General features: G+C 37.8%; 1 protein-coding gene across 15 annotated transcripts in view; it reads left to right on the plus strand.

The window, feature by feature from the left end:
• Nucleotides 1-14,882, plus strand: part of KIDINS220 (kinase D interacting substrate 220) — a 94,348-nt gene that overhangs the window by 12,296 nt on the left and 67,170 nt on the right. For 11 of the 15 annotated variants that reach the window (XM_040224977.1, XM_040224978.1, XM_040224964.1 and 8 more), the window contains exons 3-8: nucleotides 3,100-3,198; nucleotides 4,350-4,448; nucleotides 8,907-9,005; nucleotides 9,899-10,000; nucleotides 12,590-12,688; nucleotides 14,357-14,554. In XM_040224977.1, the coding sequence (XP_040080911.1) occupies nucleotides 3,100-3,198; nucleotides 4,350-4,448; nucleotides 8,907-9,005; nucleotides 9,899-10,000; nucleotides 12,590-12,688; nucleotides 14,357-14,554 (696 nt within the window). The remainder of the gene's footprint in view (nucleotides 1-3,099; nucleotides 3,199-4,349; nucleotides 4,449-8,906; nucleotides 9,006-9,898; nucleotides 10,001-12,589; nucleotides 12,689-14,356; nucleotides 14,555-14,882) is intronic. The other 4 variants (XM_040224966.1, XM_040224969.1, XM_040224972.1 and 1 more) reach the window with 1 other exon arrangement.

Consider the following 14,882-nt stretch of genomic DNA (forward strand, 5'->3'; position numbering starts at 1 on the left):
TCCTGTGGCCACTGCTGAGATTTCCAAATTTGCTGACATACTGAGTGCAGCACTTTCACAGCATGATCTTTTAGGATTTGAAAGCGCTCAACTGGAATACCATCACCTCCACTAGCTTTGTTCATAATGATGCTTTCTAAGGCCCACTTGACTTCACATTCCAGGATGTCTAGCTCTAGGTGAGTGATCACACCATCCTGATTATCTGGGTCATGAAGATCTTTTTTATACAGTTCTTCTGTGTATTCTTGCCACCTCTTCTTAATACCTTCTGCTTCTGTTAATTCCATACCATTTCTGTCCTTTATTGAGCCCATCTTTGCATGAAATGTTCCCTTGGTATCTCCAGTTTTCTTGAAGAGATCTCTAGTCTTTCCCATTCTGTTGTTTTCCTCTATTTCTTTGCATTGATCACTGAGGAAGGCTTTCTTATCTCTCCTTGCTATTCTTGGGAACTCTGCATTCAAATGGTTATATCTTTCCTTTTCTCCTTTGCTTTTCGCTTCTCTTCTTTTCACAACTATTTGTAAGGACTCCTCAGACAGCCATTTTGCCTTTTTGCATTTCTTTTTCTTCAGGATGGTCTTGATCCCTGTCTCCTGTACAATGTCATGAACCTCCATACATAATTCATCAGGCACTCTATCAGATCTAGTCCCTTAAATCTATTTCTCACTTCTACTGTATAATCATAAGGGATTTGATATAGGTCATACCTGAATGGTCTAGTGGTTTTCCCTACTTTCTTCAGTTTACATCTGAATTTTGCAATAAGGAGTTCATGATCTGAGCCACAGTCAGCCTCCGGTCTTGTTTTTGCTGACTGTGTAGAGCTTCTCCGTCTTTGGCTGCAAAGAATATAATCAATCTGATTTCAGTGTTGACCATCTGGTTTGTCCATGTGTAGAGTCTTCTCTTGTGTTGTTGGTAGAGGGTGTTTGCTATGACCAGTGCGTTCTCTTGGCAAAACTCAACTAGCCTTTGCCCTGCTTCATTCTGTACTCCAAGGCCAAATTTGTCTACTACTCCAGGTGTTTCTTAACTTCCTACTTTTGCATTCCAGTCCCCTATAATGAAAAGGATATCTTTTTTGGGTGTTAGTTCTAAAAGGTCTTGTAGGTCTTCATAGAACTGTTCACCTTCAGCTTCTTCAGCGTTACTGGTTGGGGCATAGACTTGGTTCACTGTGTTATTGAATGGTTTGCCTTGGAAATGAACAGAGATCATTCTATATCCTTAGGGCCATAGATTTACCTAGTTGGCTTTAATTTATATATTATACCAATGAATTTTTTTATCCCAGTTAATTAGAAGGCAGAAACATGCTGTAGAAAGGAAGTCAGAGACATTAGCGCTGACAGAAGCAAGCCTGGTATAATGATTGATGTCGGTAGTTATGACTCAGAGTCATAAACATAATGTTTAAGTAAATCTGTTTAACAAGTAGCAATGTGCACATTACTTGAAGAAAAAAACGGCTATCATAAAGTTATAATAAAATATAATATTTAAAGGATAAACTTCTCGCCTGGAAAATCTACTTATGCATAATATCTCATTCTCTAGTGACTCTGGTTGAATGACATGTGACTACCACTTGTAATTTAGCATCCATCATTATATGAGTGTCTGTCTGTAACTCAGTTTACTTGTGTACCATAACTCAGTCTTTGTGTTTCTCTGTACTTGTATTCTTACAGTAGCATGTGTTGTTACTAGGATCATTTGCTTGTTCATATGTTGCCATTAGTAGATTTGTAAATTCTTCTGTACTTTGCTCACTCATTTACTCATTTACAAATACGTGAACACCTGTGTGGCAGTCACTGCGCCTTACGGGGGAGTTTCCATATTCAACAAAACAGGCATGCTTCCCACCCTCAGGGAGTTTAGGGCCTTTAGAGGAGAAACAATAATAGTTGTTTATCATGCAGAAATAAAAGTGTAAGTACAAACAAGGATTAGCATGGTACACGACATTAGAGTGGGTTAGCAAGGCTTCCCTGCTGGGTTGGTGTTTGACCCAAGAGATGCCAGGTGGGAAATAGTTAATTGGGTGGGGTAGAGGGATCTAGAGGTGCGAAAGAGCTTGCGTACAGTTTGAGGGCCCACGTGCGAGGAGGAAATGGCCTGGCTTAGGTTTCAAGGTAGACTTTCATGGACTGAGGCCATGTAAGGACTTCAGTTCTTACCCAGAAGAGTCTAGGAAACCATTAAGGATTTTAAGCAGTGGGATATTGTCAGATTAGCATTTAAAAAAATTACTGATGTTTTCCTGCACATTGATATACATTCAGTAAGTAGGTACTTAATCTGTCAAATGGAACTTCGGTTTTGGTGAAATTTTTTTCCTTATACCTTGGTATGTTTTGGCACCTTTAGTACTGTCACTGTTAGCCCAGAGCTTCTGGTCTGTTTCATGTCACGGCATGTACAGAAAATGATTGTGTGGGTCCCGGACTTGGGATAGACGAAGCTGACAGCTGGAGGGAACCTGTCCCAGGATCCAGCTGTCCAGGCCCTGCCCCACAGTCTAAAGGCTCGGAAGCCTGTGTCTTAACTGCCGTGACTCATTCTGGGGACAGGCTGGACAGCGCTGCTGTAGCTAGTAGGAACTTGAGTGTAATGAGTTAAGGTTATAAGGGAAGGCTTCAGAAAACTCCATGATATTGCAGCACCTGTATTGTTTTTACTGTTTTACTTTCCTCCCTCTTGTCCTGATAAAAATATCTTATACACATAGCAGAACTACATTGTGTATCATATTCTAACTGTATTGTTAGAGGATTTGGTTGCCATAGATATTCTGAGATTATTGTGGAAATTGCTTTTCAGTGCCTAGTATTATACATGTTGCTCATTTTGAATAAAATTGCAGTGCCCAAAACAGATTATGAATGCTGTTAAGGAAAAAAAAAAAGCATTTTCTCTTTGACTTTCATATTATTTGTAAACTGAAAAGTTGAATTCAGAGGTGTTTCTAAATTAAGTGCTGTAAATAGAGCTTAACATCATGGAAATGTATGGGTGGTATATTTAACTGGTGTTTCAATTAACATGCAGCATCCTGAATGTTCTCTGTGTCTCTTCTGTCTCTAGTGTGGCCAGACTCCATTGATGATAGCTGCTGAACAAGGCAATCTGGAAATAGTGAAAGAATTAATTAAGAATGGCGCTAATTGCAATCTGGAAGATTTGGTATATATTGACTTACTCATTTGCCTTTTTCGTTTCTTTAACTTTGCTGCTTGGTTTTACGAAGTGATTCAGAAGTAATAGATTACAGATTGTACTTCTGCTGTGTATCACCATTGCTCAGTAATATGCTAACTTGAGTTTTTAAAAAGGGTAATATAGAAGAGGAATTTTTACCTTCATTGAGAAGTCTCAGCTCTTTGTGTATTTTTTTATGTATAGATAGCACTCACTGAATAAGCAGCGCATGTAGCCACTCCAGTATTCTTACCTGAAAAATCCCATGTACAGAGGAGCCAGGTGGGCTACAGTCCATAGCGTTGGAAGGAGTCGGACACGACTGAGTGACTAAGCACGCACACATATACACACACTCAAAATTAAATGTCTGCCTAGAAGATATCCATGTAAGAGTCATACTGCTAAGTAACTCCCCTTAATGGTATCTTACTATTATAAACATCATTACCTAGGATAAGCCAGAAAGATGTGGTCCCTTCTGATACCATTTGTGAAGGATAAATCACTATTCGAGAGGCTTACTTCTCTGTTTTTGAGGAATTATTTTTCAGGGTCACATAGGCATATCTGTTTTTCTGTTGTCTTTATAATTCAAATTGATACTAAATTGCAATTGTAATTCAACAATCATTTAAATTAAATGACAGTACATGTGAATAAAAGGATAGGATAATTGCAGCCTTTAAAAAATAAAGGCTTTATCACATAGTTTCTGAACACATCACATGGGATGGTTTTAGTTTAATAGTTTGTAAATATGCTTTTTTATTTGATTACAGGCTCTTGAATTTCAGTTTATAATAGTGGTTGTAGCCACATGGATTAACTTTGAGGTTTTGATACTTATTTTTTCTCCTTTTTAAAAAACACAGTGATTAAAAGTCCAGTAAAAAGACTGCAAAGAGTTGTAAACCCATTTCTACATCATTATAGTCAATAGGTAGAGAAATTCTTTTTTTTTTTTTTTAAGATAAATTCTTAACAGAGCTTATGCTTCAGTGTTATTTCAGAGTGGCTTAGAGTGTGTCAGATCATGTCAATTTGGTATGATCATCTGTATGTAAATTCAAATTTTACTGACTTTGGAATGTTATTTGTTTTGAAACGATAACATTTGTGTCTGTATGTTTAAGGATAACTGGACAGCGCTTATATCAGCCTCAAAAGAAGGGCACCTGCACGTTGTGGATGAGCTGCTCAAGTGCGGGGCCAGCTTGGAGCACCGGGATATGGTACGGACTCGCTTTACAGTTGTCAGTCAGCTGCAGTCTTAGTAACAGTAATAGATATTTGTGAAGTCTTGTATTTTTGTGTGTCAGGTGACGTTGTTTTTAGGGTTGGGCATTGAAATGACCCTCAATTCAGTTCAGTTCAGTCACTCAGTTGCGTCCGACTCTTTGCGACCTATGAATTGCAGCACGCCAGACTGCAGCCGTGAAATTAAAAGGCGCTTACTCCTCAGAAGAAAAGTTATGACCAACCTAGATAGCATATTTAAAAGCAGGGACATTACTTTGCCAACAAAAGTCCATCTAGTCAAGGCTATGGTTTTTCCAGTGGTCATGTATGGATGTGAGAGTTGGACTGTGAAGAAAGCTGAGCACCGAAGAATTGATGCTTTTGAACTGTGGTGTTGAAGACTCTTGAGAATCCCTTGGACTGCAAGGAGATCCAACCAGTCCATTCTGAAGGAGATCAGCCCTGGGATTTCTTTGGAGGGAATGATGCTGAAGCTGAAATTCCAGTACTTTGGCCACTTCCTGTGAAGAGTTGACTCATTGGAAATGACTCTGATGCTGGGAGGGATTGGGGGCAAGAGGAGAAGGGGACAATAGAGGATGAGATGGCTGGATGGCATCACTGACTCAATGGACGTGAGTCTGAGTGAACTCCTGGTGTTGGTGATGAACATGGAGGCCTGGTGTGCTGTGATTCATGGGGTTGCAAAGAGTTGGACATGACTGAGCAACTGAACTGAGGACTCCCTGTTCATCACCAACTTCTGGAGTTCACTCAAACTCACTTCCATCGAGTCGGTGATGCCATCCAGCCACCTCATCCTCTGTCGTCTCCTTCTCCTCCTGCCCTCAATCTTTCCCAGCATCAGGGTCTTTTTCCAATGAGTCAGCTCTTCGCATGAGGTGGCCAAAATATTGGAATTTCACCTTCAACATCAGTCCTTTCAATGAACAATCAGGACTGATCTCCTTTAGGATGGACTGGTTGGATCTCCTTGCAGTCCAAGGGACTCTCAAGAGTTCTCCAATACCACAGTTCAAAAGCATCAATTCTTCGGCACTCAGCTTTCTTTATAGTACAACTCTCGCATCGATACATGACCATTGGAAAAACCATAGCCTTGACTAGATGGACCTTTGTTGGCAAAGTAATGTCTTTGCTTTTGAATATGCTATCTAAGTTGGTCATAACTTTCCTTCCAAGGAGTAAGTGTCTTTTAATTTCATGGCTGCAGTCACCATCTGCAGTGATTTTGGAGCCCCAAAAAATAAAGTCTGACACTGTTTCCACTGTTTCCCCATTTATTTCCCATGAAGTGATGGGACCGGATGCCATGAGCTTCGTTTTCTGAATGTTGAGCTTTAAGCCAACTTTTTCACTCTCCCCTTTCACTTTCATCAAGAAGCTTTTTAGTTCCTCTTCACTTTCTACCATAAGGGTGGTGTCATCTGCATATCTGAGGTGATTGATATTTCTCCCCTCAAGAATGCTTTAAATCCCAGGTGATATAATGTACCTCCTTAGAATACTCTTAATCACATTTTCTGTTTATTTCAGTTTAAAATTCTGAAATATTGTTAAGACAACACATTACTCTTTATAATGTATCAATGAGAGAATTGTTTTCTTTAAGGAGAACTTTAAGAGAGACATAGTGTAGTTTTGAAAATATTTTCACTGATTAAAGTTATGGTATTCAGAATAATATGTTTATTTTAAAAATGTAACTGTTCAGATATGCCATCTGTACACATTACAAGTTTTTCAAGATCTGATTCGTAATCATAGCTCTTGTTTGATCTTGGCATGTACCTAAAGCATAAAGATGAAGAAAAGGATCGTGAAGGCTTCTTACTCTACAAAATGTTGAAATTGAACGGCCTTGATAAAACATGTATTATTTTGCTGATGATGCTTTATGAAGTACAGGTGGTCTGAATTTTTAAGAAACTTCAGCATTCTACCACCTTTCATTTAATATTATACTGTACAATATAATTTACACAGTGTTCTTGCTTCTACAGTATTATACTTATTCTAAAACTCAGTGAAGGTATTGGTATACTTATTTTTATAGAAAGATACAGAACTATTTGTATCCTTCCTTTGGCTGAAAAGAAATGGAAGTACATCGCTATACAAGTTTAGGGAGAGAAGGTGATGATGCCAGTAACCTAGGCAAAGGATGGATGGATACCTGACAGGCAGGAGGAAGATGTAGTGTTCTTATCTTATTGGAATGTAAAGTAGAAGAGAAATTCATAGAATTACCTAGTTCCCAATATTTTATTAAAAGCACCATACCAGTTTATCAGGTGAATTAATATATTTTTCTGTTTTCATAATTCCATTACATTTAGTAATTGAAATTAAAAAAGAGTTCTCTCTGTCTCTCTAAATAAATATCTATATGTAGATATATATTTTAGCATTTCCTTTCCCTGATAGCTCAGTTGGTAAAGAATCTGCCTGCAATGCAAGAGACCCTGGTTCGATTCCTGGGTTGGGAAGATCTGCTGGAGAAGGGATAGGTTACCCAGTCTAGTATTCTTGGGCTTCCCTTGTGGCTTAGCGATAAAGAATCCGTCCACAATGCGGGAGACCTAGGTTCGATCCCTGGGTTGGGAAGATCCCCTGGAGAAGGGAAAGGCTACTCACTCCAGTGTTCTGGCCTGGAGAATTCCATGGACTACAGTGTCTGTGGCGTCGCAAAGAATCAGTCACGAGTGAGCGACTTTCATTTTCACTTTCTTGCATTACAGAATGCTTCAGGTTCAGATTCATCTTATATTTTCCCTGCCTTATTTCTGTGATTCTCCCTCCTGGAATCGGTCAGTTTCCCAAGGGGCCCTAGTTCTTGATATTCAAAAGTGATATTTCGAAACCAATAATCTAGTCAGGTATACTTATTGCTACTGGGATGTCTCTGCTGCTTGTCCTCCTCAGTAGATAGATGTAGAAAATACATAACTCTTGCATACACGTTACATACGTCTATTCTGTATATCTCTGTGTGTGTATATATATTAATAAAGAGACTCAGTTGATGTGTGTGGGTGTATCTTTTTTTAATGAAAAGACTTAGTTGATAACTGTGAACCCAGTCTACCGTAAGCCTTCTCCATTTTCTTAATTTGTAACACTCTTCTGACTGTGAGAAATCTGGCTCACACTATCTACACAGAATATTTATTTATTTGTTCAACTCTAGTAAACAAATAGTTTCAGAATTTCTAACCCATACCCTGAAACAGATTTGCCACTAAATATAGTGTTTGTATACAGTTCTTTTTGTCTGTTGCATTACAGAATTCAGTCAAAATACTGCTTTCTGCCATTACCTGGATCAGGTTCTAAGTAATTGTGTGATATACTTGTAATATAATTAATTCATCCTGGTCTGTATTCTGTCTGTCTTTCCTACATTCTAGTTGATTTTTTAAAGGTTTACATACAGTAAAATTCACTCTCTGGTGTTCAGTTCTGTGGGTTTTGACACGTTTGTGGCATCATTCATCCACCATCGCTCCGTGCAGAGCAGTTCCATTGCATCAACTCTACCCTCGTGCTGCTGCTTTATAACCTTCCCCTCCACCTACTCCCCAGCCTGTGGCTACCACTGTCTGTTTTCCCTTTCCATAGTTTTGCCTTTTTCAGGTTAGAGCAACTTATTTTATTTTACCTCTTTTAGTGATGATGAAACAGAATCAAGAGGATTAAGTGGTTTATATTCTTGCATCCAAATTTGGATTGGTCCAAATACTTTTCTTTTTTAAGCAAACAAAACATTCACTTGTTAGTATAATCTGCTTACATTTGTCTCTTTCATTGAATTGGATGATAGCTAAAGAGAACACTGCTAAAACTAAGAATGTTACTTTGTAGCTTAGAAAATAGGAAGTTACCATGCTGTTAATTCATACTTAATGACTATGCTTGCCCCTGGAAATCATGATCTATAGATCATTGCCTTTGTATCTTCTCTTTTTTAGCAAGAGGTGCGATACCGATCTGGAATTTATAGGATGGGTTTAGATGCAGGAGTTGAATGGGATGGCTGGAATCCATCGCTGGAAAAAATATAGACTCACACCAGGAGGAGAGTATCTAGGGACATAGAATGTTTGCTGAAGGAAAGTATTTAAACAGCCAAAATAAATCTTGGAAATTTAGAAGAGTCCAATATGAATGTTCCCTGTATCAATTTCCAAAAATATAATACAAACTTTGGAGTAATCATTACTGGACTTAAGATATTGGACTTTGTCCAGATATGATTGTGTATTTCCCTGGGGAGCTTGGGTATTTAGAACTACATAGTACTGATTTCATAAAACAGTGGTTTTATAGAGAATGTTCACAAAAGAAGCTTCATTGATGACATTTTTGTCCTTGGAGACAGTCCGGTGTTTTATTTCCCTGCTCTCCTCCCCCTTTTTTTTTCCCTGAAGGGAGGATGGACGGCTCTTATGTGGGCGTGTTATAAAGGCCGTACTGAAGTGGTCGAGCTGCTGCTTTCTCATGGTGCCAATCCAAGTGTTACTGGTCTGGTAAGCGTTAACAAAAAATTCATCTGTAATAGAAGTGGTAAGTTCTTTTAGGAAATACTTAAGATTGGTTGTACTTTGGACTTCATATTGGATAAAATGATCTAGATCTTACTAAAAATAATTCGCAATGTGATTTCAAAACACAAGGGAATTTTTTTTTTTCAAGCTAAGCTTTTTTTCTCAATTTTTATCAACAAAAAAAAGCAACTTAAATGTTAGTTACAGCTATATAACATTTCAAAAGGAGATTTTGAAATCCTTATGGCATCTTGCCTGTGTTCTGTGGGTATGTATTCTTAACCTAAGCTCTTTTAATGAAGAGAGACATTTACCAAATACTTATGCCAGTTTTCTATACATTGTTATTGGTCGTAATACATGTATTACTGCTTTGCATGAAGCTTGCTCTGACTGCAGATTAAGTAATCATTTTATTGATGAGGGGACTCCTTTCACAGTGCATATGTGTGTCAAGTCATCATGTATACTTCAGATACCTTACAGTTTTGTTTGTCAGTTATGCCTTAATATAGCTGGGAAAAAATCAGTTTTATTCAAGTTGATAGAAGGATTATAAAGAAAGGTTTCACATTCTTCTTCTTAGTCTTACCTGTTGGCTAGATAATTACATTAAGTGTGTTGAATTTATAAAAATAAATATGTTCATAATATATACTTATTTAAGGTTGAGTACATCTCAGTTCTCAGTTATATATTATGAGATTTATATGTGTTTTTAATGGTCTGTGACTTGACTTTTTATAAAAATACTTTGTATTGCTCCCTGTGTTATTTACTTTTCTTAGGAAATGTGTGCTATAGATATCAACCTAAAAGACTTTTTCTTTCCCTCCCTCCCTGTCTACCTCCCTGCCCGTCTGACTGTCTCCCAGCAGTACAGTGTCTACCCAATCATTTGGGCAGCAGGCAGAGGCCACGCTGATATAGTGCAACTTTTACTGCAAAATGGTGCCAAGGTCAACTGCTCTGACAAGGTAGGTCAACGGGATCTTCCAGGTTCAGTTCATGTTGTGTCCACTCTGTGTGTCTGACTTACCAGGATTTTTATATGATCTCATGAGGCTGCACTGATGTGTCGTATGTTTATATTTATTAATATATTTTATAAAGGCATACATGTCATAGATGGGTTCCCTATAGGTATTGAAAGTGTTAGTCACTCAGTTGTGTCTAATTCTTTGTGACTCCATGGACTGTAGCCTGCCAGGCTCCTCTGTCCATGAGATTCTCCAGACAAGAATACTGGAGTGAGTTGCCATTCCCTTCTCCAGAGGATCTTCCTGACCCAGGGATCGAACCTGGGTCTCCTGCATTGCAGGCAGATTCTTTATTGTCTGAGCCACCAGGGAAGCCCAAATTGGTACTCAGTATCTTTCCATTGTCTTTTATATTACATTCATCATTCTCAGGAAAGTAGAGTTGATTCCCTAGCTTCATTATTTGAAATTTTCTGTTGTAGCTCTTCTTTCTATCTTGGGTCCTATCTACCTTCTCTGTATTGTTGCCAGATTATCTTTTTAATATTTTTTTAATTAATTAATTTATGACTGTGCTGAGTCTTTACTGATGCTCGTGAGCTTTCTCTAGTTGTGGCGAGCGGGGGCTACTCTCTGTTGCGATGTGTGCACTTCTCATTGTGTTGGCTTTTCTTGTTGTAGAGCACGGACTCTAGAGCACAGGCTCAGTAGCTGTGGTGCACGGGTGCAGGTGCTCCACAGCATGTGGGATCTTCCTGGACCGGGGATCGAACTCACGTCTCCTGCACTGGCAGATGGATTCTTCACCATTAAGTCATCAGGGAAACCCCAGATGATCTTTAAAATTTAAGTTTTGTTCTTTCTCTCTCATACTTAAAATCCTGAGGATGTCAGTCCCTGTTATGATGCGTAAAGATAGTCTTTGCCTCCCTTTCTCCTGCCGTCTCTCCCACAGACTCCCTTTGCTCAGCTGTCAGCGATGCAGGTTCCTGAGTTCCTGGCAGGTGCTCTTTAACAGTGTGGAGCGCCCTCTCCTCCTCTTCTTTGACTTTTATTCATCCTTTGCTCTCAGTTCATGTGCCATCAGTTCAGAAAGCGCCCCAGGATTTTGTTCTATTCACTTTTTAAAAAATCCTTAATACCCCAAATGGAGCTTCTCACATGGCAATAGTGGTAAAGAATCTGCGTGCTGGTACAGGAAACACAAGAGATGCGGATTTGATCCCTAGGTTGGGGAGATCTCCTGGAGGAGGAGATCGCAACCTGCTTTAGTATTCTTGTCTGGAAAATTCTATGGACAGAAGGGCCTGGTGGGCTACAGTACATGGAGTTGGCAAAAGAGTTGAACATGACTGAGCACAGCCCATGTATTTGAGAAATGTTTAATTGTCTCATTCTTTTCTTGCTTTTGGGGAGCTTTTCTAGCATCTTTGGTTTCAAAGCCCAGATGTTTCAGTTTGACCCAGTCTGTCTTCCCAGGCTCACTTCTTGCCATTGCTCTCCAAATACACTGCACTTTTGGATGCAGAAGATGGTCTACCATTCTGTGAACTTTTATGAATTTCTGTGAAGTGCGTGTCTTTGTTTATTCTTTTCCCTCTGTTAAGAATGTACTACTTCCTCTGCCTGATGAACTCCTGTTTATTTTCTCAAGGCTCAGTTGGAATGTTATCTTCTCTGTTAAGTCTCCTTAACTTACCCAGTCAATGTGGATGCCTCTTCTTCTGTACTGTCAGTATTTATTCACTGTCCATACCTCCATTAGTACACAGAAGTTCTCTTAGTCAAGGCTGTTATAAACAGTAGGCATTCATTAAGCATTCACGTCAATCTCCCATGTAGTCAGATGTCACTGCAAGTGTTGCTGTGTCTCTTCATTGCCACATGAATCTCCCCAAAGGTCAAGCATTGCTTTTATGTATGATTTACATTCTCTGATACCTTTTGAGTCATGTTGCAGCAGAACATGCTTTTGAGTGCCGTTCCTCAGCTGATGTTTATTTTATCAGGCATAGAGGTGAATCTAGGGAGGTGGTGAAGTGCACAGGCTGAAGCCAGGCTTGTTGGGTTCATGGGTTTTGCTCCACCTCTTAGTAGCTTTGTGACATCGAGCCTGTAATTAGCTTCTTGGTATCTTGTCTGTTCATTTGTTTAAAATGTGATATTGTGATTTGTCCTTACTCTTGTGATGAGGATTACACAAGTTAACCTATGTCAACTAGTTAGAACTGTGTTTGGCACTTAGCTGTCACTATTTTTGACTATAGTCAAATTGTTTGACTTCATATGTCACAAGATATGGGAAGCAAAGAAAGTGTGTTGGAAATTAAGGGCTGTATGACTTTATGATGAAAAATTGTCAGTTATTATAAAACTTAAAGTTGGTTAAAACACATTTCATGCAGTGGTTAACCATCTATTTGGGAGAAATGAGAAAAATATGATTCATCTAGGCTTAAAATTATGATTGGTGTAAACTGTAATCTAAAATACTCGGTGTGATTTTTATCAAAATTCATATTGAGAGCCTAGTTTCTTTTAATATATCTTCAATAATAATTTAAAATTTTTTATTTCTTTTAATAGTATGGAACCACCCCTTTGGTTTGGGCTGCACGAAAAGGTCATTTGGAATGTGTAAAACATTTATTGGCCATGGGAGCTGATGTTGATCAAGAAGGAGCTGTAAGTTATCTTTTCTACTTAACTGCTGGTAGTAGAGAGATATTTTTAGTTTTGAGAGAGAATATTTTTTCCTTAGCATATGTCTAGAAAATTTTCCCTACAGTATCTAAATGATACTTAGAAAAACATATTATCCTGGTAAATTTAGATATTATGTATTACAGATATGTGCTCTTAAGGAGTTTTTGCCAATGCACATCAATTTTAGGAGGCTAAAGCTATAAGGAATATCTTTTAGTAATCTTAGTATAAAGTACTTCCCACATCAAATGATTTGAATTACTAATGTGGAAAGAATTGCTGTTCTTTCAAAATACCTTTTCTTTAAAATTTTAAAATAATGCCATAATTTTTTGATATTTTAAGCTGTAACTTGTTTTCCTTCTCTGATAGATTTTAAAATATCAGAAATCAGTGGTGAAAACCTAAATAGTTTAAAAATTGGTTCAGTATATTTTAGCAACTAGGAGTTATGGATTCATTATTGAGCCCCTCCTTGTACCTGGCCTGTGCCAGATGTGCTAGGGGTACTAGAGGAGACCATCACATCACTTTTCTCTTGAACTTCTAAGAATATAGTTAAAGGAGATGATATTTATGCACAAGAAACAATATAGTCTTCTGTTAACATAATTATTAGATTATGTGAGGTGGATCATGAGGGATTCTGAGAAGAGTTGCTAGCAAACCTGTGGCTGCAGTATAACAAGAGTGGGCTCTAAGTCATACTGACTTCTTGGCATAATACCAACCAGCTCCTCCTATTTTCCATGGTGGCAGAGCTGCTAATTGCCGACCCTCAAGGGGCGGGGAGTATATTACTGCTGTGTGGAGACAGAGCATGATTCTTACCCAACCCTGGAAGCCATACTGTTCACCTGCCTCTTTTCTGGGCAGTTTATCAAGTGAATAAGAGGCCTGTCTCTATGTTGACTGCTGAAGAATCTGAAAAGGCTATGTTATTTAATATTGAGAGTTATGGCTTAGATCCAGGGGCTGATATAATAACTAAAATATTTCTATAAGGGAATTGCATGTTATCTCAAACTAGATAAAAATCTCAAGAATAAATTTTAATATTTGTTTTGCAATGAGTCAGATTCTTGTATTAGGTGATTTATTTTTAATAAATTAAATGTGAAGTTTTTAAAAGAACCACTAAAAATAAGATAGTTTTGAAAATATGGTTTCTGGATCACTGTAAGAAAGAAGAATATATTATACTGTTATTGAAATATTCTATACTTTTTAATTCATTGTTTCACTTATGTTTTTCATATAGATTCTGTTATAGATTGTTACTTGTTTGAAGTCTGTTAACCTTACTTTGGATTACTTCATTTAGAATGTGTTTAATTTTGAATCATCCTGTCAGCTACTTTACCATTCAGTACTTTTGTGAGAGGATTTGTTCATTGTAAATGAGTCCAAATTTAGGTTATCATTTAAAGATTTTGATGTCAGAGAACTAACACATCTTCAAGAATGGAAAATATGCTTCCTGACCACTTTTGGTATGATCACTTCTGATTATTTATGTTGGCATTTTATTATCAGAAATAATTATTAATTATAGGTCACCTATTTGAAAACATAAGTTTTTGACTAGGGCATAAATTAAGTTGTCTGAAATGACTAATTTATTGGACATTTTTGTTTGTTCTTTAGAATTCAATGACTGCACTTATTGTGGCAGTAAAAGGAGGCTACACACAGTCGGTGAAAGAAATTTTGAAGCGAAATCCAAATGTAAATTTAACAGATAAGGATGGAAATACAGCCTTGATGATCGCATCGAAGGAGGGACATACAGAAATTGTACAGGATCTCCTTGATGCTGGGACATATGTGAACATACCTGATAGGGTAGGTTGTCTATTTAGAACTTGTCTTCCACTGGTGATGTTGATGGAAGGTACCTTAACTTCTCAACACCTTTCAAGATTCTTCCTGCATATTTAAGATGTTTTATTTCTACCTTTAAAACTAATAAGTTAAAACATATTTAATCTTTGTGAAGGGTGTTCTTTTCAGTTTAAAAAAAATAATAGTTATTGATAATGTGATCTTAAAATCATCCTTGCTGTAGGTCTTGTTCATGGCTGGTGGTGTTCGCTGTTCTAAGACTTCAGGTACCACCCTTACACTTAATAGAGTTTTCAAGTTTGTATCTCTTGCTCTGACCTCTTGTCAG

The sequence above is a fragment of the Oryx dammah genome, unplaced genomic scaffold (assembly GCF_014754425.2).
Source record: "Oryx dammah isolate SB20612 unplaced genomic scaffold, SCBI_Odam_1.1 HiC_scaffold_25, whole genome shotgun sequence".
In the NCBI taxonomy this organism is placed as follows: domain Eukaryota; kingdom Metazoa; phylum Chordata; class Mammalia; order Artiodactyla; family Bovidae; genus Oryx; species Oryx dammah.